At 43.5% G+C, this 23,439-nt stretch overlaps 1 protein-coding gene across 1 annotated transcript in view; it reads left to right on the top strand.

The window, feature by feature from the left end:
* Positions 1–23,439, top strand: part of JAKMIP1 (janus kinase and microtubule interacting protein 1) — a 1,395,482-nt gene that overhangs the window by 374,402 nt on the left and 997,641 nt on the right. The window contains 1 exon segment of the mRNA XM_078678490.1: positions 10,144–10,263. Within this exon segment, the coding sequence (XP_078534616.1) occupies positions 10,144–10,263 (120 nt within the window).

Genomic DNA, 23,439 nt, shown 5'->3' with positions numbered 1-23,439 from the left:
ACCTCTGCATCAGGGTCTGCCGCTCTAACCATTGAGCCACACTCAATGAGGTGCGGGCACTCAGCGTCGGCAGCTCTCTCTTAGCTGCAGCCGCCCACACGGATTCAGCAAAAGGTCTGAAGATTCACCTTCAGGCGGGTTCTCAGCGGCGGCAGCACTCTCTTAGCTGCAGCGGCCCACACAGATTCAGCAAAAGTTTCAAAGGTTCAAATTGAGGCAGGCTCTCAGCGGTGGCAGCTTTCTCTCAGCTGCAGCGGCCCGCACAGATTCAGCAAAAGTTTCAAACGTTCAAATTCAAGCGGGCTCCCAGCGGCGGCAGCTCTCTCTCAGCTACAGCGGCCCACACAGATTCAGCTAAAGTTTCAAAGGTTCGGTCTGCAGTCCTCACAGTAGAACTAGAGGCTCCGGATTTTCGACGGATGCCTCACCTGCAAGCACAATTCCTCGCACAGGAATTCCGACAGATGACGGGGTGAAGTCTAATAACCCTGAGACTTCTGCAGGAGGCGCTCTCGATTCAGGCCCTTGGGTATTTTCTTCGGCAAGCTTGTGAAAGTTTCAAAGTCCTTTCCTCTGTTCACTCGGATACAGTTTCGTCTTGACATCCAGAAGGAACGCACTTGACAGAGTTCCAGCACAGCGTTTTGTACCTAAAAAGTATTTTTTCTCTAAGGTCACAAATTACTGACTGAGTTTATGAGGCGACGTCCTGCCCTTTCAGAATGAGGGGGTCTGCTATCAGACACCCAGTGGGAGGCGGAGCCATCATTCACCTTGCCAGGCACGGCCCTGCTTGGATCAGAGTCACCCCTTCCCATGCCCTGAATACAGATCTCTCTCTCCAGCCAGGTCTGACCCAGCTGGGCCTGCTGCTCCAAAACCAGACGGCCAATACACATACTCACAAAACCTACAGTATCGCTTAGGCAAGAAACTACTGCGTTTTCAGAAGAGGCACTTCCAAACAAAGGATATATAAACATCCTTACTAAAAGGTGCCTCTCAATATCCTGAGCATAAACATATCAAACTCGAAGTTCCTATCAGGTTCCTCGGGTCAGATAGGATGATAGAAGGTAATCCTCAACCGGCCCATTCTGGCCTATGAGAACGGATCGTTTCACAGTACCGACAGTGAAATGGAGGGTAACCCACTATTAGAACCTGATCTGAGATCTAGGCATTATGGTTATCCTAATTCACACAGTCATATTTACACAGGGAGCATTCGTGCTGTGGCACTGATTAGCAGTGGCACAGCGCCCAGAGCATCTAAATCCAGCAAACATATCAGAGAGGAAGAGAAAAGAGGAAGGGGTACCAACGCCAATGATGCCAGGTCTAACAAATCCTATCTGAGGTCTCTGGCGCCCATTATTAGCCTCTGACCAAGGTATCTATTCTCAGCCATACCGCAAGCTGTTCGATGGCGAGTGCGAATAGTGATGGAGAGAGTGGGCATCCCTGCACTTTCCCCAGGTACAACAGAAATGGGGTGGAAAACTATTCCCCTTCCCACACTCTGGCCTGTAGGCCCATGTACAGGTGTCTCATCCAACTAAGGAACCTAGGCTCGAAGTACATCTTGTGCAAAAGGCAGAACAAATAATCCCACTGCTCAGAATTGAATGCCTTGGGGAAATTGGCCAGCAGAAGCGCATATGCTCCCGGCAGCTGGTCTCCCAATGCCAAGACATTGTTAAGGTGCTCACCCCAGCCTAAAGCTGGAATGATCAGCGTGTAACAGGGTAATTATCACTATGCATAGTCTGTGGCCTGGACCTTAGCTCATATCTGAACTTCTATATTCAGAAAAGAGATGGGGTGGTAGGAGAAGCAGTTGTCTGGTGGGTGTCCAGATTTGTGTATGACTATTATAATGTCATTCTAAGATCAGGAGAAGGCCTCTCCTATGCCCTGTCAGTGCTTTCCAGGGTGAGGCCACGAGCAGCCCCAATAAAACTTAAAGGAGTCCACCGAGAAGCCATTGGGGCCAGGGGTTTTGCCAGGCTGAAGCTGGGGCAGAGCTTTTCCCAGTTCCTCCCCAGTGATATCCTTATCCAAAGCATCCTTTTCGAAGTCAGTCAGGGATTGTGTAGGCAGATCCCTCAAAAAATCTTGGAGGTCTGCAAGATCCACCTCCAGCAGTGGGGAATAGAGCTCTGTGTAGTAAGTGGCAAAGCTTTGGGTGATAGCTGCATTGCCCGTATGTTTAATCCCTGTTCCTTCAGTTGTGTATGCAATGGGACTGCTTTATGCCTTGTTAGTGCAAAGCCAATGCAGGGTCGTGCTACTCTTGTCACCCGACTGATCAATGTGGTCTTGAGGGGTTAGCCAAATGTACCATGTCTTGTTCATAAGGAGTTGACTGAGTATCATTTGTTGGTGCAACAAGTCCCTCAACATGGCGGGAGAGCTCGATGCAGCCTCGGTCGCCTCTAACTCTAGAATGTGTTTTTCTAGATCAGTGATTTCTTGCACACTATCCCGTTATAAGACTGAGAAGTCACCCCCAACTGTGGCCTTTAATGCTTAACAGAGAAACTCAGGGGAGTCAACTGTGCCCGCATTTCTGTTTAAGTATTGTTCTTTGGATGTTTAGTTGTGTGTCTTAGTCTCATGGTCTTATACCCACCATGCATTCAGACGCCAACCCAGTCCAGAGTGTCGCAGGCCTATCTGCACCCGCACTTCCGCAGGGGAAGGATCTGAAAGGTCTCAAGTATGTACATGGGCCTGTTGAATCCTATGGGACTCTGAGGCGGAGATGAGAAAGGAATCTAGCCAGGAGAAGACTTTGTGAGCCCCTCAGTAATAGGGTATCCATGTTCCCCCAGGTGTAACGCCCTCCACAAGTCAACAAAAGCTCATGGCCTCTACAAAGTGCATGAGGGAGGGGACATAACCAGGTTAATGCTCCCCATCCTGGAGGTCCTGTCCAACTTCCAATCTATCACTCCATTAAAGTCTCCCCTGAGTAATTAGTGACCTGTCGGAAAATGCATTACAAGGGCCTCCAATGACTGCAACCAAATTATGCATTAGTGGGGAAAGAGGCGTAGACACTAGCTCTCGCGAGTGGGTGTCCGTGGAGAAAAACAGAGGTGGCCGCATAGTGGCCTTGATTGTCGAATCATATTTTGATAAGTCATAGGAGGCTGCCGCACATGAGGATGGCCGCTCCCTAAAAACTCCTTAGTGAAGCCCGCATGAAATACTTTAGTATGGCCCATGCGAGCGAGAAGTAGGCATTTAATACCTGCCTCATGTGTTTCCTGTTGGAGGAATATGTCAACACCATATCTTTTTACTCATTTCAACAATGCCCCCGCTTTATGGGATCCACAATCTCATTAACATTCTATGTAAGTATGCGTCCGGTGCCGTGTGCAGTGGGATCACTTGGGGTCACCTTGGGGCGGGCATTAAGGAGTTGTTGATCGAACAGGAGGTTAGTCCCGGCCCAAAGTCATTCATGACAGTACATTGTGGTGTTGAACATGTGTACAAAATATTCAAGAAACTTTCACATATTTCCCCCACCCCCTTCCCATACCTCGAGATTGTGAAGTACCTGTTGTGAAATAAACTACGAACTGTCACCAATCAGATGACCAAACCCCAAACGTGTTCCTCTTTACCATCCCCCAAATCAATCCCAATAACCACAAGACTCAAAAGCGAGAAAAAGGAAAGAGAGGGTCCAAGTGGTAAGCTGTGCGCTATATTTTGCATTGCTGCAAGGAAGGAAGCCAAGCAGGTTGAGAAGGACTGCTGTGTCAGGGGCCCATGTCTGCTGCATTTGCACAAGAGTAAGACTACGTGGAAAGTGTCAGGTCTGGGTCCAAAGACCTCAAGCGGCAGGACTGCGGTGAGTCCTTTAAGTCAATAGCTGGGACCATCGCAACAGCTGCCCCCAGCCTTGGTCTGAGCCCGTGACGTTCTGCTGGGTGGGCGAGGATAAGGTCTTTCCTCCAGCCATGTCCAAGCCGCCACAGTTGTTTTGAAGAATAATGTTTTGTCCTGAAAGGTGCCCAGGAAACAGCAAATGTATTTGAGTTGTAGGGCTTTCAACTTCTGGTTGACGGCCACGAAGGAGCACCTTTGCTGCTGGACCATAAGAGTGTAGTCCGGCAAGATTCGACACCCGCGCAGAATCACAGGTCAGTGTCACATGCCACTGTGAGGTCCACGGGACCACATTGCAGTCAGCAAAATTGAAGATGCTGATGATAATGGGGTGAGGGGCCGCCCCTGGAGAAGCCAATGTGTCAGGGATTGGTGTGCTCTTTCCACTGCAAAAGCAGGGAGATGGCTCCTTCTCCGGGACCCTGGAAGTCAGGCATGCAGTTACAAACTTAGCAGGAGATGACCCCCCTCTGCACTTTTGAGGAACACCAGAATGCCTATATTGCTGCGGCAGGTGTGGCCCTCTGCATCCTCCACCCTCAACTCAAGCTATTGCACTGTTTTTTGTAGTCCGGTAATTGTGGTCCACATTTCATGGAGCATATCCTCTGCCATGGAGATACGTATACGATCCTCCGCTTCCCCCACCCTTGCAGTTATATTGCATGAAGCCTGACTCACCAAAGATACAACAACCATTAATTGCCCATTTATCCCTCCAAGGAGGAATGCAGATCTTGAATTACCTGTAGAATGGGAACTGAGGGATCCTGAGGGGCCCATGCGGGTGCCAATGCCTGATCTTTGTTAGAGGTCCTTGCAGGTCAAGCGTACTTGTCTATCCGACCATGTGAAGCCTGGGCACCCAGTGGTTTGTCTTTCTTCATGGTTCAACCCTGGGCCCCGAGCAACCTGGGATATGGAAGATATCCGCTCGCACCTGGTCCCAAGCAGCCCCAGCAACGCCCACCAGGCACGGGCGCCGGGGTTCCCCCACTAGCTCAGGGACTCCTCAGTCCCACGCCACCACCTTGCAGTTCAGTCCTCATCAAGGGCCCCCACCTGCTCAGTCAGGGGTCAAGTGGCAATAGTACTCAATCCAGAGCCCCGCGTTCCAGGCCCCGCAATGTAATCCAGTCCAGGTCTGCATATTGAAGCACAGTGCGTTCCAATAGTCCAGCACACTACTGTGGGCTTCCTCTCTTGGGTTACCCAGCAGCACTGCTTTCTGATTGGAACTTGCGGCTGACACCCACCACTGCTTGAGGATGAAAGAGGACCTACGCCCGCCCACATGCCTCAAGTGCTGCTTCAAGTCACCCCCTCCACAAATAGGGTGGGTGACGAGACTGGGTAGGCCCCCACTGTCTAATATTACTGCCCCCTATCACCAGGGCCCTCAGCGTGGCAAGCAGACTGGCGCCGCTCCCCATGTGTGTTGTGTCCCCCAAGGTGTGGCGTCTCGAAAGGAGCCCACGGCTGACACACACAAATGCCCAACTATGCGGGGCCTCCTAGCAGCCACTAGAGTCCGCAGTATCCGTGGACTACAGCTGTCCATAGCTTGTGGACCTACCACTGTTTCTGGCATTTTACAAGGACCACAAAAGCGCTGGACATAAGGGCTGAGGCCGCACAACCATCAGGAAAGGCTGCATCCCACTTTGATGGCAGCCCTGCTCCAAAAGAGCCGCGAGAAGGCAGGGGTAGCTGAGTCACTTTCAGCCAGGCTAAGCAACCTGAGCACTACCAGTGGCGCATCACGCTCACTCCCGGTTACAGAAACCGTCTATTGTACCTGGGTCCTCATATAGGACAGATTTGCACAAAGTGGCAGCAGAGCTCCGGAAAGAGCAGCTACAATGTTCGTGTCTTGGCCATGCCTTTCCCACACAACATTCTATCCAGACAAACTGATTCTAAGATCCTGTGTGTCCTTTCTCTCTGAAGTGGTGTTACCGTTTCATGTGGACCAACATATCACCTTTCCTAGATTCTTTGCCCTGTCTCACCCTTTCAAAGTAGAGAATGGTTCACTGATATGATAACAATGGTAAAAACATTGATGTTGTAAATATATAAAAAAAAATATCTACTACAAAATATCGACTCTCATACCTTAACAGGTATGTACAAAAATATTGAATCAAAAATATCGAAGTAAAAAATATAGATGGAAAAAATATTGATTTCAAAATATACATAAAATATTATATATTAAATATTAATATTATTTTTAACAAAATACATGAAATTTAATATACATTTTAACTAAATATAAAAAACGTAATTTGATAAACACACAAACAAAATAATGTATATACATATATATATGTATATATATATATATACATACTTTCAAATAATGTATTAAGTTATCTTTATTTAAATTTTAAACTTTAAAATTGTAATAAAATAATATATATATAAACCAATAATTTAAAATAAATAACAAATTCTATAATAAATTAACACATTAAATTATTAAATCATTCCAACTCCAGTGAGAGCAACATTTGAAATTGTTGGATAGCGGAGGGGTACAAATTAATATTCCCACTCCTTTAAGAGCAACAGTAGGGAAAGTGTAGAAGGCGGAGGGGGGAAATTACTATTCCCACTCCAAAGAGTGCAACAGTAGGGAAAGTGTTGGAGAGCGAAGGGGTACAATTTACTATTCCCACTCCAGTGAGTGCAACATTAGGGAAAGTGTTGGATAGCAGAGAAACATAAATGACTAATAACATTTAAAAAGTTAAAAAAATTACAAAATCATAAAATTAAGCAATATTTTAAAAATATATGATTACATACATTAAACATATAAAAAGAACACATATAATATTAATTACAAATAACAAAAAGCTACAAATATATAAAATACATTAATAAATACATTTATAAACAAAAAATATTTAAAAGGAGAAAACATTAACAAACAAAAAAAGTATTTAAAACATAAATGCATTTATTTTATTTCCTACCCTATAACACCACACCAATAAAAAACTCTTCAAAATTATCCCCAAAACATTCCTTGAGTGCACATGCTTTAACACTATAATATCCACAAAATACACCTACAATTAATTACACAATTACCATTATTAATTACTTATTAATTCATTAAAATTAATTACCAACTTATTTTTAATTCATCAATTAAAATTAAATTACTTCCTACCCTTTTCACTGTTTACATCTATAAACACCACAACACACACCTAAAATTAATTACACAATTACCATAATTAATTGCCAATTAATTAATTACAATGAATTAACAGCAAATGAATAATTAATTAATAATAGATTACACATTTAACATCTCAATTAAACAAATATTATTAAATACAAATATTCAATGAATTTAATATAATTATATTACTTCCCACCCTATTCCCCTATAAATCCACACCCTGCTGCGGAACTAAAAACACAACATTTCAATTAAAAAAAATTTATAACTACTAAAAATAATCAATACATTAATATAATTAAATTACTTCCCATCCTATTCCCCCATTAACCCACAACTTGCTATGGAACTAAAAAACGCAAAAATCTAATTAAAAAAAATGTATAACTACTAAAAAATAATCAATACATTTTATATAATTAAATTAGTTCCCACCCTATTCCCCTATAAACCCACAATCCGCTACGGAACTAAAAACACAAAATTCAAATAAAAAAATAGAATAACTACTAAAATTTTAACACATGTAATAAAAATACCAACAATTCTTATACAAAAACATTCATCACATACATATAAAAAATATACTAAAATATATGCTAAAAAACATAACATTAATAAAAATCGACATTTTTAACAACTATATTTTTGCAAATGATATTAAACACAAGATTTTTTTAACAACGATTTTACTTACCTAAAATCGATATTCTTGACCATGAGAATTTGTCTGTCTATATTCCTGACCAACGATATTTCTGCAAATCGATATTCTGTCTCTGCACCATAGAGAAGAGCCATGGCCATGCCACCACAGAGAAGAGACTCCACTGACTGGACCTAAAAAGAGCATTGTCATTCTACAATATTTGCACCAGAGAGTTCCGGGTGGATGATCAACTTTACATTGGGTATATCGGTGCAAAGAACCAAAAGGACAAGCAGAAAAGGACCATCCCATAATGGATACTGCTCTGCAAGCTCATTTCACCAGCGCCAAGTCTGAGATCCCTGTCTGAGACATCCGTCAGGTGGCAACGTGTGCATCTCTCCAGATGTTTACCAAACACTACTGCCTGGACAGTCATGTCCATCCTGATGGACACTTTGCTGTTTATTCCCCTAGGACTTCCTTGTCTAAATATGTTTGCAGATCTACCCCTGGATAAACTGGGTATCTATTCTAAGGCAAGATGTCTCTATCAGATGAACAAGTTACTTACCTTCGGTAATGCATTTTCTGTTAAAAACTCTAACCGCAGATTCCTTACTCACCTGCCCATTTTCCCCGCTCTGCGAATTGATTTCTTCACAGACTGTACCCTAATGAGGTCCTCAGTGATCAGCAACCTCCGTCGCTTTGCACTACTGGTGTGGGAAGGTCACCAAAAGTAACTGATGTTAGTGCGCTGGAGAGGCACCGCGCACGTCACTTCTGGCGTGGAAGATACTGACGCGGAGTCGAACTACGCCACCTGCCGGCACTCTGGGGTACTGCTCGAAAAGTTTCCAGATCCAGTCTGATGCCTTGGGATAATTCTACGGTATGGAACCTGCGGAGAGATAGAGTCTCTACTCTGAAATACATAACTTGTTCTTCTTGTCTTGCTAAAGTCCTGTTCGCTGGGGGTTTAAAAGAAGCTACAAATGAATCGCTTACTGGCGTTTTCCATTAAGTTTGGCATGTGGTACAAATAGAACACGTCTATTTTAAAACACTCTTGCTGAACATCACTGCATTTTAAATTATGAGGAATTAAGTAAAATGAGTTTTCATCGGACCTTGTCTCTTCATTCAGATTCATAAAGTAGAATAGATTAAGTTTGAAGCTGTTTTATTTGAATCGATAGTCTGGGCGTGCTCGGCCCAGGCATTTTTTATTGGTGAACCCTGGTGGTGTGCCATCCAAAATGGACCACATTGGTGCAAAACTATATTTCTGGTTGGACGTGCAGCTTTGCTTTCCTCTCTGTTGACAGCATAGAGCTACGGTCTGGAAGCGAGCATTAGATGCATAAAAGCATAAATGTTCCACCTGCTGTGGATATACATTGTGGACATGCAAAATAAAATTCTTAAAACAATGACTCCGTATTAGACCAAAAGGTAGGAGGGTATGAAAGAGCAGCAAATTTCATGCAGCTAGAGGACTCTTGTTCTGCTGTTGTTTGCATGTCTGTTTTGTAACAGCTTACCTGAGCTTTCCACCCTCACCCATGCTATCCATCCAGCCAAACCAAGCATTCATTTTTCAACCCACAACCAAACATTCAGCTACACATCCACACTTGCACCTACATCCATTCAGCAATGTAATCATACCCAGGCAAATAATCACCCACCCTCAGCCATTCAACCTTGCACAGAACACTGCCACTAGTTAATCCATGTACCCTATCAATATCTTGGATGTATGGCTTTTGAAGGCATATATTTTCTATATATATGTTGTGTCTGTTGGTTTTGTCGAACTGTTTGTATGTGTATATTTGTATGTATGTTTACTATTAGTGCATCCAAATATATCCTACAACATACAGTTATTAAAACTGGCATTAAAAAACCCAGTAGCTTTGGGTTTTAACTAAAAATGCAAGCCAGACCAGTTAACGTTGCCAATGCTCATCGTGAATCGCACTGTTTGTATTCCTCTCCCATTAAGCAAGAGCAGTTTTGGAAAACATGATTTTGTTGCCTGCATTTTCTGTTGGCTGTAAAGGAATACTATTTGTTAGTGATTGATTCATTAGATCTCAGTTTATGATTTATATTGAATTCTTGTTCCAATTCTGACATTTGAAGAAAGAAACCACAGTGTTGCTCCACGAAGCACAGACCTGGAAGCTAGAATATGAACGTTCTTGTAGAAATTGCTGACTTTTAAGTGAATAAACCAATGTTCATTCCTTTTTTGCGATTATATGAATATTGTATTGCATGATATGCAGGGGTCCTCGGTCTGTTTAGGCTGCTTTCTATGTGTTGCACCTTAGTTGAGGAAATTATGTTTTTATATATTATGTTTTTTTAAAAGGAACAGCATGTGGATGAACGAGACCAACGAAGGTTTCAGCTAAAGATTGCTGAACTGAATGCAGTCATTCGGAAGCTGGAGGACAGGAACACCCTTTTAGCAGATGAAAGGAATGAACTGGTAAAATTGGCATGCATAATTTAAAACAAGTGAGAGGTTAACTTTCAGCACTGTTGCAGTACTGATTACAAAAATATTTATTGTAACCAAGCAAATTCAGCATGTCTTCTTTTTTAATTTCAGTTTAATAGGCTTGTGTAAACTGCGTGGCTTTAGCCACACTACTAATAGGGAAGTTAGCCGTTATAGAAGCCATGAAGTTGAAAATCCAAATTATGTGAATCAGACCTGCCAACTTTTCACATTTTTGTTTGTGTCCAGGGCCATTCCCTGTGGACATACACCGGATTAATATGTATATAGTTTACCATACCCTAGGTTTTCATGTTCCTAGCCTTGTTCAGGGCTCTTAAGACATTGAATTAGGAGCCTGAGATGCTTCATATTGTTAATTTTATAGTATGAGATTTAAGTATGGATTCACCTATTCAGCGCTAGGATACCCTCCCAGTTGACTGCTTTCTACAAATCTACACAACATTACACATAACAGTTGACTATCTTAGCCATTCCTTTTGGCCATTAAAATGCAGAGGTAAATAAGGCATCATTTCGTACTGTGTGTAGGTATTCCATCTTTCTTGTCGGTATTCCTAAAATGTTTGCCTTTTCCACTGTATTCCTTTTAGTCTAAAGACATCTGCGCCCTATGCACCTGCCCAAGACATTACGAACACACGATGAAACGGATAACACTTCCCTCAAGTGTGTATTATACTTGTGACAAGAACTATATTTTGTATTTATTATTAAAAGTAAACCTATTTAACATACTTATTGTGTTTCAAAATCTTCATTTAATTTCTTTTTAATTGTTGTTTAAACGGTAAGCCACTTCTCTTTCGATTTAAATATAGCTGTTGGAGGTTGTGAAGAGGCTTTGCTTTAAAAGGCAATTCTAGTTATATTGGGGTGGACATGTTGCTGTAAATTGGATGTAGATATTTGCATGGAAAGCCTTCTGTTGAGACCGAGAAAGGTCCTGTGCTTGGCTCTGGAGAGAAGGTGCCCTTGCTTTAAGTTCACCCTTGCATGCTCTGTAGATTTTTTGATCCCCACGATAATCATGCGTCTGCACTGAGAGCATTTTTTTTAATGGATTGCGACCATCAGACGGGTATTTTGGTTTGGAAGGGCATACTATTTGCACCCTCCTTACTGAGTGTGACTATTGTTGAGTTACCGGGCTGCTGAAGCCCGACAGTGGTAGCTACGAGTATGTTTATAGGGTGTTTTCTCTCTGTCATTAAGAGGCACCTACTGTGTGTCCTCTTCCCACATATTTAAATTGGTCTGCTATTCCCCTGCAACCGGGTCTTTCCCAGATCCATGTGGGAGATAGATGATGCTTGTATGTACATTACTGCTGTACATACAGGACTTGAGTAGTGGGTGTGACATGGCCATGGCCACAGTGGAAATCATTATGTTTGTTGGAGGGTTGGAGGGGGGGGGGGGCGCTGAGAAAGAAATGTGACTTGCAGGGCAGCTCAAGGACATTTCAGCCATTCTCTGTGGGTCAAACGTTTAGGTGTGGAGGACGGGCGATAGAGGGCCCCTTGGAAACGTAGGGATTTACACATGCCGTTTGGATTATTGATCATCACTACAAGCAAACATGCAGTTACATTGGATATCTTCCATTTCTCTTGTTCTCTTGTTTTGAGTCTCCTTGACAGATACTGTTAGCTACACCCTGCCTTTTTACTAGCACGTGGTAGCAAAGACTATAGCTGTGCCAGGCTGAGTAGAATAAGCATGAAGCAGGACTTCAGCAGAACTGGTATCTGAGCTGACGGTCAGAATACACAACTACTTTCTGCAACGTTGGTGTCAAGATGGGACAGAAACTTCCAGTCTGTTTACCAAGATTTCCCTACTATAATTCAGGGACTCCACAACAACTGGTTACTGAGAAACTCTCTGAGTTCCAGTTGTGTGATACATACTGTCAGCTCTCCTTGCTAGGCTCTGGAAACTCGGGAACTTTGTCCATGCATTCCAGGAATGGCTGCCTGGACTGTGTTTCGACACAGAGAGCTAATGGACTAATCAGAAGGAGCAATTAACGTGCCCTTTCATAAAAAAGACTCTGCCTAGAAGGAGAGGGGCAGTACAGCAGCTCAGACAGGATGAACCAAAGCCATCTGCTGCACCACGAGGGGAAGGAATCATATGCCCCCCGAATCAGAGGGTGCTGTGGAACCTAATGCCATACGAGGTCCTCTGAAGAAATCGCACCAAGAAGCACCAATGCGCCAGGAAATATTATATATTTTTCTTTTTAAAAGATTAAGCACTGGCAGCAGGACATTGAGGTATTAAGTTATATTGGATGATTTATTAAATTCTAAATCTTAACTCCCCACACCGCCTCCATAGTCTGTTCTAGATAGCTCAACTTCGCTACCTTGAGGGTCCGGTGCTAAAGATGTGTAGTGGGTACTTAATTTTGTGTACAATAGTATATAAGCCCCAGGACACCAGTGGTAAAGGTCCCTGATTTTCACAATCTAGGGCCAATAACCCCTGAATGTCCTGAGACAGATAAAAATGATCCCATACTGTTGGTGTACTGTAGCCTTAGAAAATGCATCTGTAGAAAGCCTAAGTTTTCCTATATAGGGATGTACTTTGGCCCACTTAATTTGTACCAGGCCCGATTTTCAACTAGTTGAATATCTAGAATGGAAGAAATCTGCTCCTCTGTGCCAGAATCCCTGTGGGACTGAACCGGTCTACTAGTTTTGGCCCAGCCTACTTCAACCAACCATTGGAACCTTTATGGTAATATGCTGCTGTTTTCCTCACATGGATTCTATAAGATTTCTGTCTTCACCTATATTTATACTCACTGTTAGGTTTACATGACTTAGTAAACTTGTCTCGGTATATATGGGACCCAAGCAGCTTTTAAAAGAAGTCTGGTGCTACGGTATTTGGTACTGGTGGGTGGTAATTATTAAATACTAAATAATGTAGAAGTTTTGATCTGGCAACCCTGCGACAGCCTCTCCCCTGCTTCAGAGCCATTTCAAAGCAGCCAGACACCTCCACCATGAGATGTATCCAAAACATTCCTGCTCAACAAGACTCTGCCACCTCCACCCTCTGCTTTGGATGATGTGCCTACCCAGCTGCAGAAAATAGAAGTAAACCAAAGAAGCAAATAAGAGAGGCTTGCCAGAGCACCTAACATCATGAGATGATGCAGAGTCACCGTCTTTCATTTGGAGCTTTTTCCAATTGGATATTTTTTCCCCTAGAACAACACAAACAGCATTTAGAACATTTCTTTCTGTAACCTTTGTCTGGTTAGTAACGGATATATGTTTCTTAAATTGTTCTTAACTTGGGTGGACCGTACAATCTTAATATCTTTTAGCTATTAAGCTGTTGGATGTGTGGAATCTTTTCCCTCAACAATACCTAAGAATTAGGTATTGATTCCAAGCTGGCTTAGAAACAAACGGATGAAGACAACATAGGGTGCAGTAAATACCTCATTCTGTGTTTTCATTTGGAAAATAAGGAATTGCATGCAAATTTTATGCTTTACTCACCAAAATTTGCATGAATGGGACCTATTTTTCACCTGGTATATTCCAGTGGTTTAGCATGACGAAATTCTCCAGGGAACAAAGGTGGAGGTAGCAGTAATTACCAAATTACTTGAAATTCAGATCCTTCTGCAAACAGGAGTTTCATAGGGATTGCAACTTACTTATCCACATATTACAGGCTTAAGACTTGACCATGGCGTATGCTACAAAATAAGATAAGGATATTTTAGAGAATGTTTGCTAACTGTTGTGATGACAAAGTATAGGAAACATCTGTGATCATTCATCACTCTCACTCAGCCAACTCATTCATAAGAATTCAATCATTGATGTTAAATCGCCACCTGAAACTAAACCCTTCAAAAACAGATTTCCTTATAATATCTTAGAAGAAAGCCAGTCTATCTGTACAACATTCTATGGATTTCCTCCCTGTCTTTGAGTGCCAACCCTGTATTGTTCAAAATGCCAATTCACGCAGCTTAACCCTCAACAGCCTACTCAACCTTCAGAGTCAAATTGTAGCCATGGCCAAGAGCGCCCTGTTTCAACTAAGGCTGCTCTGTGAGATCAAGCTGCTCATCCCAGATCAGGACCCAAAACCAACTGTGCAGGAGTTAGTTCTTTCCAGACTTGACTACTGTATCCCACTCCTCTCAGGCACCCCAAAGTTCACTTATATCTTCTCACAGTAGTTCTACATACTGCAGCCCACCATGTTACCAGTTACAGGAAACTCGACCACATCACTTCTATCTTGCTATCCTTCCATTGGCTGCCTGCAGAGGCGAGACCCTAATTTAATGACTGCCTGCACTTCACACAAGGCATTGATCTCCTCTTCACCCTCATACCTAACTGAACATTTTTAAATCTTGGATGCAAAATGGGGTTCAAGAAATGGTTAGTCCCGTATTCTAGACCTTCACCTTCAAACAAGAAAAAATCACAATTCACATTCTTGGGAAGTGACCTAATGTCCAGATAGATTCAAAAGATTACAAAGTTCTTCTCTTTGAAAGGCGCTCGGGTTAAGTAATTTTTCTCTCAGTCACTCTTGAAAGTCTACTTTTAACTTTTTCTGTTGTATCTCAAATATACTCCTACTCCAATCGTTCAGGAACTGCACTAGTGTACGGCGTTTCTCCCACTTATTCTAGATTATCTGCTTTCAACTCTTTCTAGTTTGTACCTCTAACATACGCCAGCTGTGATTGTTGGGTAGCTGTTCTTTTGTAACACCCTCTGATGCCTCTGTGCCATCTCTGTGCTATAAAAAATAACAAATAATTAAAATAAAAGATATATTTCTCACTATAGTTACCTATTCATTTTAATCTTTTTGTTTCTTTACAGCTAGGGTGAGTGAGAAAAGATCTTAAAAAGCTTTTTCGAAAAATAATTGTCTTTATTCTAGGCCACCAACCTTAAACACTACATGCATACGGTAGGAAGTGTTGGTAGATATTTTGTGGGTTTTTCAACTGCATGATAATTACAGGTAAGCAGGATAAAAAGTAGTTTCATAAACAGAATACCCACACGGGTGACAAACAGCGCTCTGCAGATCCACCTTACATTACATTATGAAAGGTGAAATACAAAAGGCGTAATTATGAGAATGTGTGTGTTGAAGTCTTATGTGCAGTTTGGCACAAACACATCTCTTTTTGAAGGCGGTTGTTAGTTTTAGGAGCACAGTCAATGAAGCATAGGTAGAGGTTTTTATATGTTTAACGGTTTACTGTTTCCAACTAAAGCAAGTCTTTGTTGAGTAGTGAATACATAGCGCCGGAAAATAGTTTTTTGTTGGATAGATTTGATTGTTGTATTGTTTGGTCAAGAAGGTAATGTAGACTGGCTTGAGTATCATCCACGTCTTCATGGGTTGCCATTGAGGAAATATCAAGTTTGAGGTCATTTAGTGATAATGTTTTGGGTAGATAAAATTCTTTCAGCATTTTTTGTGATTACAAGTATCACGTGCAAAGTGTTTCCAAACATATCTTTACAGTGTTTGTTTAATATTTAGGTATTTATGTAGTATGGGTTAGAGGTTTTTTTTTTAGGGGTATGCATGTGATGTGTGACTGTCAATGTAGGTGTGGGTGATGCATAGATATGGGTGAGTGATTTTAGGTTTGTTTTTAGCGAGCTAGAGAGAAAGGTTTAGAATCTTACCTGGTACCACATTAGTGTAGTCTAGAGTGAAGAATGTGGTGGTTGCAGGAAGTGAAAAAAGAAAAGGAAAAATGCAGAGCCTATGGTGTGGGCAGTATTTATGTTTTTGGAATGGAATGTGTGTCAGGGTTGTGTCGGGTGTGTGATTTAATTCAGATGTGTGCAATTCTTTTACCTTCCACGAGGAGGTCCCCCTCCCAAATCCGGAGGTCTTTAACCTGATTTCCGAGATCTATGGCCTAGTTCTCTTCCAGGGGATCCTCATCAATAGTCATAAGCACATGAAAATTCCCGCCTATGCGTGGAACCCTGGAAACACATCACATATATGTGAAAACCATATAGGTAGCGCTATATATATGTCCATATATATATATAAGAAAACACAATGCAGCCTTCCATAACAAATACTGAGCAATGTTGCAAGAAATTCTCTTGTATATAAATGCATTCCAATGAAGCAGGGAGAAAGAAAGCATTTGAAAACTGCTTTAATATACAGCAGAAAGCACACTCCTGCAAGGAAGAATGAAAAAACATTATCAGCACATAGGCTGCATTGCAGAAACATTAGTGTAGAAAGCTGAAAAGCTAACCCACATAAACACTCAGAATAAACTGACACCGTGCCTTTAATAACAAAAGAAAAATGTCCAGGAAGGAAACATTCGAATATTGATTCCCTTATTCCAATTGCGTCATGAATATGAACACTTAATTGATTGTAGTCATAGGGATTCAATGCAAGACACTATTACTGTATCAAAAATATAGATTGTAATTCTCATTACGAATGTAGCTTTTCTCCAAGATGAAAGTCTGGCAACAGAATACTACCGATAAGTCATAATAAATACAAGTTCCTGTGGTTCATGGTGGGCACGAAGCATTACCTGTTCAAGGTCTTACCCTTAGGCCTAAAATCTGCTCCGAGGGTGTTCACAAAATGCAGGCAGTAGTAGCTGCAGCATTATATTGCCAAGGTCTGTTTGTGTATCCATACCTAGATGATTGGCTGTTGAAGGGATCATCTCCTCAAATGGTGCAGGAACACCTTCACATCTGCCTGGATCTCCTTCAGCGCTTAGGCCTGCATGTCAACCTGGACAAATCAGTTCTTCAACCGACCCAATCACTCCACTATCTGGGCGCCAACCTAAACTCCGGCCTCGGAAAAGTGTTTCCTCCGGAGGAGAGATTGTCATCAATGTGAGACAAAAGCAACATCATCCACCAAGCTCATCAGCCTACATTAAGACAGGTGGCGTCTCGGCTGGGGTAATGGCCTCTTGTATTTTTCTAATACCCAACGCCAGATTGCGGATGAGACCGTTGCAGCAAGATCTCGAGGACAAATGGAACCAATCCTCGGGTCAGTGGGTTGACCGGATTTTCCTTTCTCCCACAACAAAGAAGTCCGTTCTCTGGTGGCTGCAACCACAGAACCTTATGGGGGGAGTCCCATTCCATCAACCTCTGCCACAACAATCCCTGATCACGGATGGGTTGCTTCAGGGTTGGGGAGCACATCTGGGTCATCTGCTAACTCAGGGCAGATGGACCAACAGAGAACAGACATATCATATTAATATGCTGGAACTGTGGGCAGTTCATTTAGACCGCAAGGCTTTTCAGCCGCCAGTTCAGTCCTGATTCAAACGGACAATACAACCACCATGTATTACCTGAACAAAGAAGGTGGAACACACTCTCGCCCTCTGTCTCTCGAATCCCAGGCGATCTGGCACTGGCTGCTAGCCAGGAACCTATCGATTACAGAAGTGCATCTTCCAGGAGACCAGAACGTGCGAGCAGACGCCCTCAGTCATCACTTCAAGGAGCAAGAAGACTGGGTGCTCAACGACAAAGTAGTCGCGGACATTTTTCATCAATGGGCTCATCCTTTCATCGACCTTTTTGCAGATGATCAAAACAGAAAATGCCACGCCTTCGCATCCAGGTTTTACCAACCAGGAACGAGGGGGAATGCTCTTTTGGTAGACTGGTCAGGGACGTTTGCATACGCCTTTCCACCCGTCCCTCTCATTCCGAAGGTTGTGGCCAAATTTCTCCGATACAGAAAGAAAATGATCCTCATAGCACCGGACTGGCCTCGCCAATGGTGGTATCCGGACCTGTTGCTGCTCTCGGTTTGCCCGCATCTGAGACTTGCATGCAGGCCGGACCTTCACACCAAAATGGGGGGGGAAGATTCTGCACCCCAGCCTTCCCTCGCTCAGCTTGCCAGCATGGCTCCTGAAGTCCTACAGGGCTGACATTTTAACCTCCCTCAGGACTGCATGGACATTTTGAGGGAGTCAAAGAGACCTTCCACAAGAACCTCATACTCTCTTAAATGGAAAAGGTTTTACTTGTGGTGTATCCGTAATGGTTGGAGTCCAGTTAACGGGCAAGAAGAGGTAATCTTGCCGTATCTAGTCTACTTGGCCAAATCTGGTTTGAAGTATTCATCCATAAAAGTACATTTGGCGGCTATCACAGTATACCGTAAATCACCTAACCAACCTTCTTTCTTCCACCTTCAGGTGGTCAAGGGCTTCCTACAGGGGTTGAAGAAGGTTTATCCTCCTGTTTGGCCTCCTTCCCCTACTTGGGAGTTGAATGTCGTCTTGTCTAAATTGATGGGTCGTCCATTTGAACCCTTTCATAAGGCCACATTACAACATCTTACCTGGAAAATAGCCTTTATAGTGGCTATTACATCAGCTCGCAGAGTGAGTGAAATTCAAGCACTCTGTACTAAGGAACCGTGTACGGTTTTGCACCACAATAGGGTGGTTATGCAAACTCACCCTTCCTGCCCAAGGTTGTGTCTGATTTCCATGTTTTTATTAAAACTTTATTTATCATTTTCTAAATAATCAAGCAATGATGTATCTCTTGTTACATAACATAGCGAGTGAATAATGTCTAGGAAGGAGAGCGTGCGTACAAAACACAGAATAATACACGGTATATCGTTCGGGTAACTGACAAACAGTGAGTTTTACAATTGGAGGAACATGCGGGACATAAGACTCAGAAAGGAAAAATGTAGAAAAAGAGGCATAAAAAAAGGGGGCATATATTACACAATAATAGTACATCCTGCATGTGACGATCAGATCTCCAGGAAAAAAAGCCTCCAGGGATAAAGAAATGAGTGAATAAAAAACCAGATGCATATTTTTACAATTGCCTGGCACTTCAGCCAACCCCCTCTGGAACTATCTGACTCTCTAGTTGAGACTGACGGTTAGCAGTGATCTTGGCAATGTAGGAGCGGTATGGCCCCCAAATATCAGTAGGTCTAGACGAACAGGGGACCAGTGTAGAGTACTCTACACAGTTAGTATTGCAAAAAGCCAAGCTCCCAAGCCACGACTTCAATCTCGGAGGCCGTCTATCACACCACAATAATGCATTTTCCCTTTTTGCCAGCAAGAATCCCAATGCGGCAAGTTTACGGACAGTGCGTGGGAAGTTGGAGACATAGCCCAGCAACGCAATTTCTGGGGTGGGGACCAGGTTCATGCATAAAATGTCACTGAAAGTGCAGTGTACCTGAGACCAATAGTCATGCAGAAGGGGACAAGTCCAAGAGAGGTGGGCAAAATCTGCAAAGGGGGCCTTGCACTTGGGGCAGTGATGGGGACGACTAGGGTCTACTCCATGTGAACGTGCTGGGGTGTGGTATAGCCTACGGAGAAATTTAAAATGGATGAGTTTGTGTCTACTGTTCAAGAAAATTTATTTCGTGGCTCTGCAGCACTGTTCCCACTGAACGTCCGATATAGGTTTCACCAGATCACTCTCCCACGCGGCGCGAACTTTAGCGTCTAAAGTGGGGATTGAGACGCTGCACAGTCTGTATAATTTATAAACCATGTGTGCCCCCTACGTGCGATGGATGAGGAACGTAAGCGGGGGAGCAGAGTGAGGAGCCAGTGGAAATGTAGGGAACGAAGCTCGTAACATGGAACGTAATCTAGTCAAAACAAAGGAGTACATGAACGAGCGTTCAGTGAAACGAGGGTCTTCAGATATAGAAAAAGCGTGGCCCTCAGGAAAGAGGTCGCCAATGGTGTGAATGTGGAATTTAGCCAATGTGTTTTTGACTACTAATTCCCCAGTGATCGGGAACCAAGAATAATTGGGCAAAAGAAGGGCCGGTGAATATAACTGGTCCAGGCCAAGAAGTCTGCGGAGCCTATCCCAGGCGCAGCAGGTTGACGAAACAGTCTGTATGTCCTGCGGGTCCCGTGGGAGGCCCCGGAGCAGAACAGTAGAGAAAAGTCCAGGAAGGACCAAATCCGCTTCGGGTTTCAAATACAAAATGCGGGCATCGGGGTGGAACCATGAGTACGCGTAGGAACACTGTGCAATTAAAAAATAAAGAGAAAAATCGGGAACGCCGAATCCACCTCGTTCATATGGGAGAGTCAAAACACGCCAGGTGACACGTGGATTTTTGTCACCCCAGACTAAGCGCAGCAACAAAGAGCGCAAGTGGGAAAAGAAAACCTTGGTGAGAGGTATCGGGATATTATTAAAAAGATAGAAAAATCGAGGGAGTACAACCATTTTAATTATGGCAATTCGTCCAGCCATAGATAGAGGGAGGCGAATCCATCTCTCAATCTGGCTCTCTAGTAAACTAACCGCACTACCATAATTTAGTCTAATGATAGCGGCGGTATCCAGATGGATATGAACACCCAAATATTTAACTGAATCGTGATTCTACTCAAGGGGGAAAGTTCAGTTCCATGCGGACGTGTTAGGGGTAAACGGAAAAATCACTGATTTGTGCCAATTAATGCGAAGACCAGGGAATTTGCCAAAACTGGTTATTTCCAAGATAAGTGGTTCAGGATTAAAGTGAGGCATTCTGACATATACGATCGTATCATCTGCTTACAGAGAAATCAGGAGAGGACTAGTACGAAACTGGAGCCCCCGGTGTGGGTGCTTTTCCTGACAATGGCGGACTAGAGGGTCCATCGCCAGGATGAAGAGTAGTGGGGATAAGGGGCATCCCTGACGAGTGCCTCGCGATAAGGAAAACGGCTCAGTAATAGTGCCATTAAGGCGCAGCCTGGCAGTAGGTGCAGTATATAATAGTGACTCCGTGGAGACGAAGCACTCCGGCATGCCCATGCGTCTCATGATGAACAGGAAGAAGGGCCACTCCAAGGAGTCAACCGCTTTTTTAGCGTCGAGAAGGATCGCGGCAGCCGGAGTGGAGGGGTCTATTCGATGTAGAACAGCAAACAGGGTCCTCAGGTTCAAAGAAGTGGAGCGGAGTGGCACAAAACCCGACTGCGCCGGGGATATGATAGCCTCCATCAACAATGAAAGCCGGATGGCGATCACTTTTGCCAGAATCTTATAGTCGAGGTTTAATAAAGAGAGAGGTCTGTATGAGCTGCATAGTTTGGAGTCTCTGCCCGGCTTGGGAAGAAGAATAATGACCGCCTCTCTGAACGTGGGAGGCAAACAGCCCGTCTCAAGTGCCTCTGCATAGACTTCCACTAATCGCGGGACTAAGGCCTCTTTTTAGGCCTTATAAAACTCGTCAGAAAAGCCTTCCAGTCCTGGCGCCGAAGAACCCCTTAACGCATCTATAGCTTCGACAATGCTATCTTGAGTGATGGGCGCAGCTAGAAATTCCTGCATGTGTTTTTCCAGATAGACCATGGCGATCTCGTTGAGATAGTCACCCTGATCCCTCAGATCGCCCGACAGTGTGGATGTATATAAAGTTTTGTAGTAGGACAGGAAAGTGACGCAAATTTCTGGAGTGGAGTGAAGAAGATCACCCTGCGGACCCTCAATCTCTGTGCTGTATGAAGAGTTATAAGGGGGGCGAAGCAGTTGCACCAGCAATCGGCCGGGCCTGTCGCCCTCCCCATACTGCTGTGCCACTAATTGTTTAGTAAGAAATTTCAGTTCCCTGTCTGCTTCATCCATAAACTCCATCAGTAATGACAAACGACTGGCTTCCTTCGCACTGGAGGGGTTCAATAATAGTTCCCTATCCAGTGCAGCAATGTCTTTTTCAACACGGGACAGTGTGGAACGAATGTCCCTCAACACACCAACATGTTTAGCAATACAAACACCACGAATGTTCACTTTGAACCCCTCCCAAAGAACCGCCCAGGAATCCACCGACCCAGTGTTGAGGTCGAAATATTCCTCAATGGCCTGTTGGACTTCCTCGGTAAAGACGGGATCAGATAGTGCCCTCCCGTGGAACCACCACTGTCTTTCATATCCACCCAATCTGGGGACCTTTAATTTAAGAACTATTAGGGAGTGATCCGACAGTGTGCGATGCAAGGGAGTGGGAGGAGGTTCTCCACCCAACCAGCCACCCCAGGAAAGATGAGCCAGTAGTCAATTCTGTTTCAGATATTGTGAAACACAGAATGATGGGTATAGTCAGGAAGATGTGGGTGTAGCCTCTCCTCCATGTCAATTAAGGAGAAGTGTGAGCATATGTCAAGCAGGACCGGGCGTGATCTAGTTTTAGTGTCAAGGGAAGAGGACGTACTGTCTCTAGTGGGATTCATCAATAAAATAAAGTTGCCCCCTATAATCAACAATCCAGGTTCGAGCATGAGAAGGTGCACCTGCAGGTCTTGGAAAAAGGACGGGGAGTCGACGTTGGGGCCATAGATCCCGACCAATGTAAGTTTATGTCCCATTAGAGTCCAAGTGACTATCAAATAGTGGCCGTCTGTGTCAGTACTAGTGTTGGAAAGAGCAAATGGAACACGTTTGTGCACATTATGGCTACTCCTCTAGAATATCTGCTATAGTTAGAAAAAAAACGGTGTGCGCCCCAGCTACTGGTGATCCGAGAGGAGTCAGAAGAGGACAAATGTGTCTCCAGCAGGAAAGCGATATCGACATTGTGTCTAGTGATATAGTTGAGAACTTGTTTGCATTTTTTAGTATTATTCAGCACCCGAACATTCCAGGAAAGCAATGAAAGGCCGGATGACCCGGGCTGAAGGCCTAATTTGGCCATGCGAGAATCAATATCAAAAATAATCTAAAGCGCACGCTACTCCAACTCACTCTAAGAGTATAATAAACAATGTAACAATCATAATGATAAAAAACAAAACTAAACCCGTCCCCCTCCCGCCATCCAGCCTCTTGTCAACCCCCAAGAGGCGAACCCACTGGACCCCTTCAGCGTAACATTGTAATGTGCATAACACTGACAAAATGGGTAAACAATAAACAATTTAAAAAAAAAACATAAAAATCAAGAAATCAAAGGCATCCGCCATGGGGGGCAGCAACGCCTCGTCGGTCAGGCAGACCTATATGACAAGTCACGAATGAACACTAGGAATGTACAAAATCGTGCAACTCAGCAAAAGGAAAAGGATATGAAATAATGAATTTAAAGTCC

The sequence above is a fragment of the Lissotriton helveticus genome, chromosome 2_2 (assembly GCF_964261635.1).
Source record: "Lissotriton helveticus chromosome 2_2, aLisHel1.1, whole genome shotgun sequence".
Taxonomy (NCBI): Eukaryota; Metazoa; Chordata; class Amphibia; order Caudata; family Salamandridae; genus Lissotriton; species Lissotriton helveticus.
The sequence above is the reverse complement of the archived record's forward strand: the minus strand, read 5'-3'. Positions and strand labels throughout refer to the sequence as shown.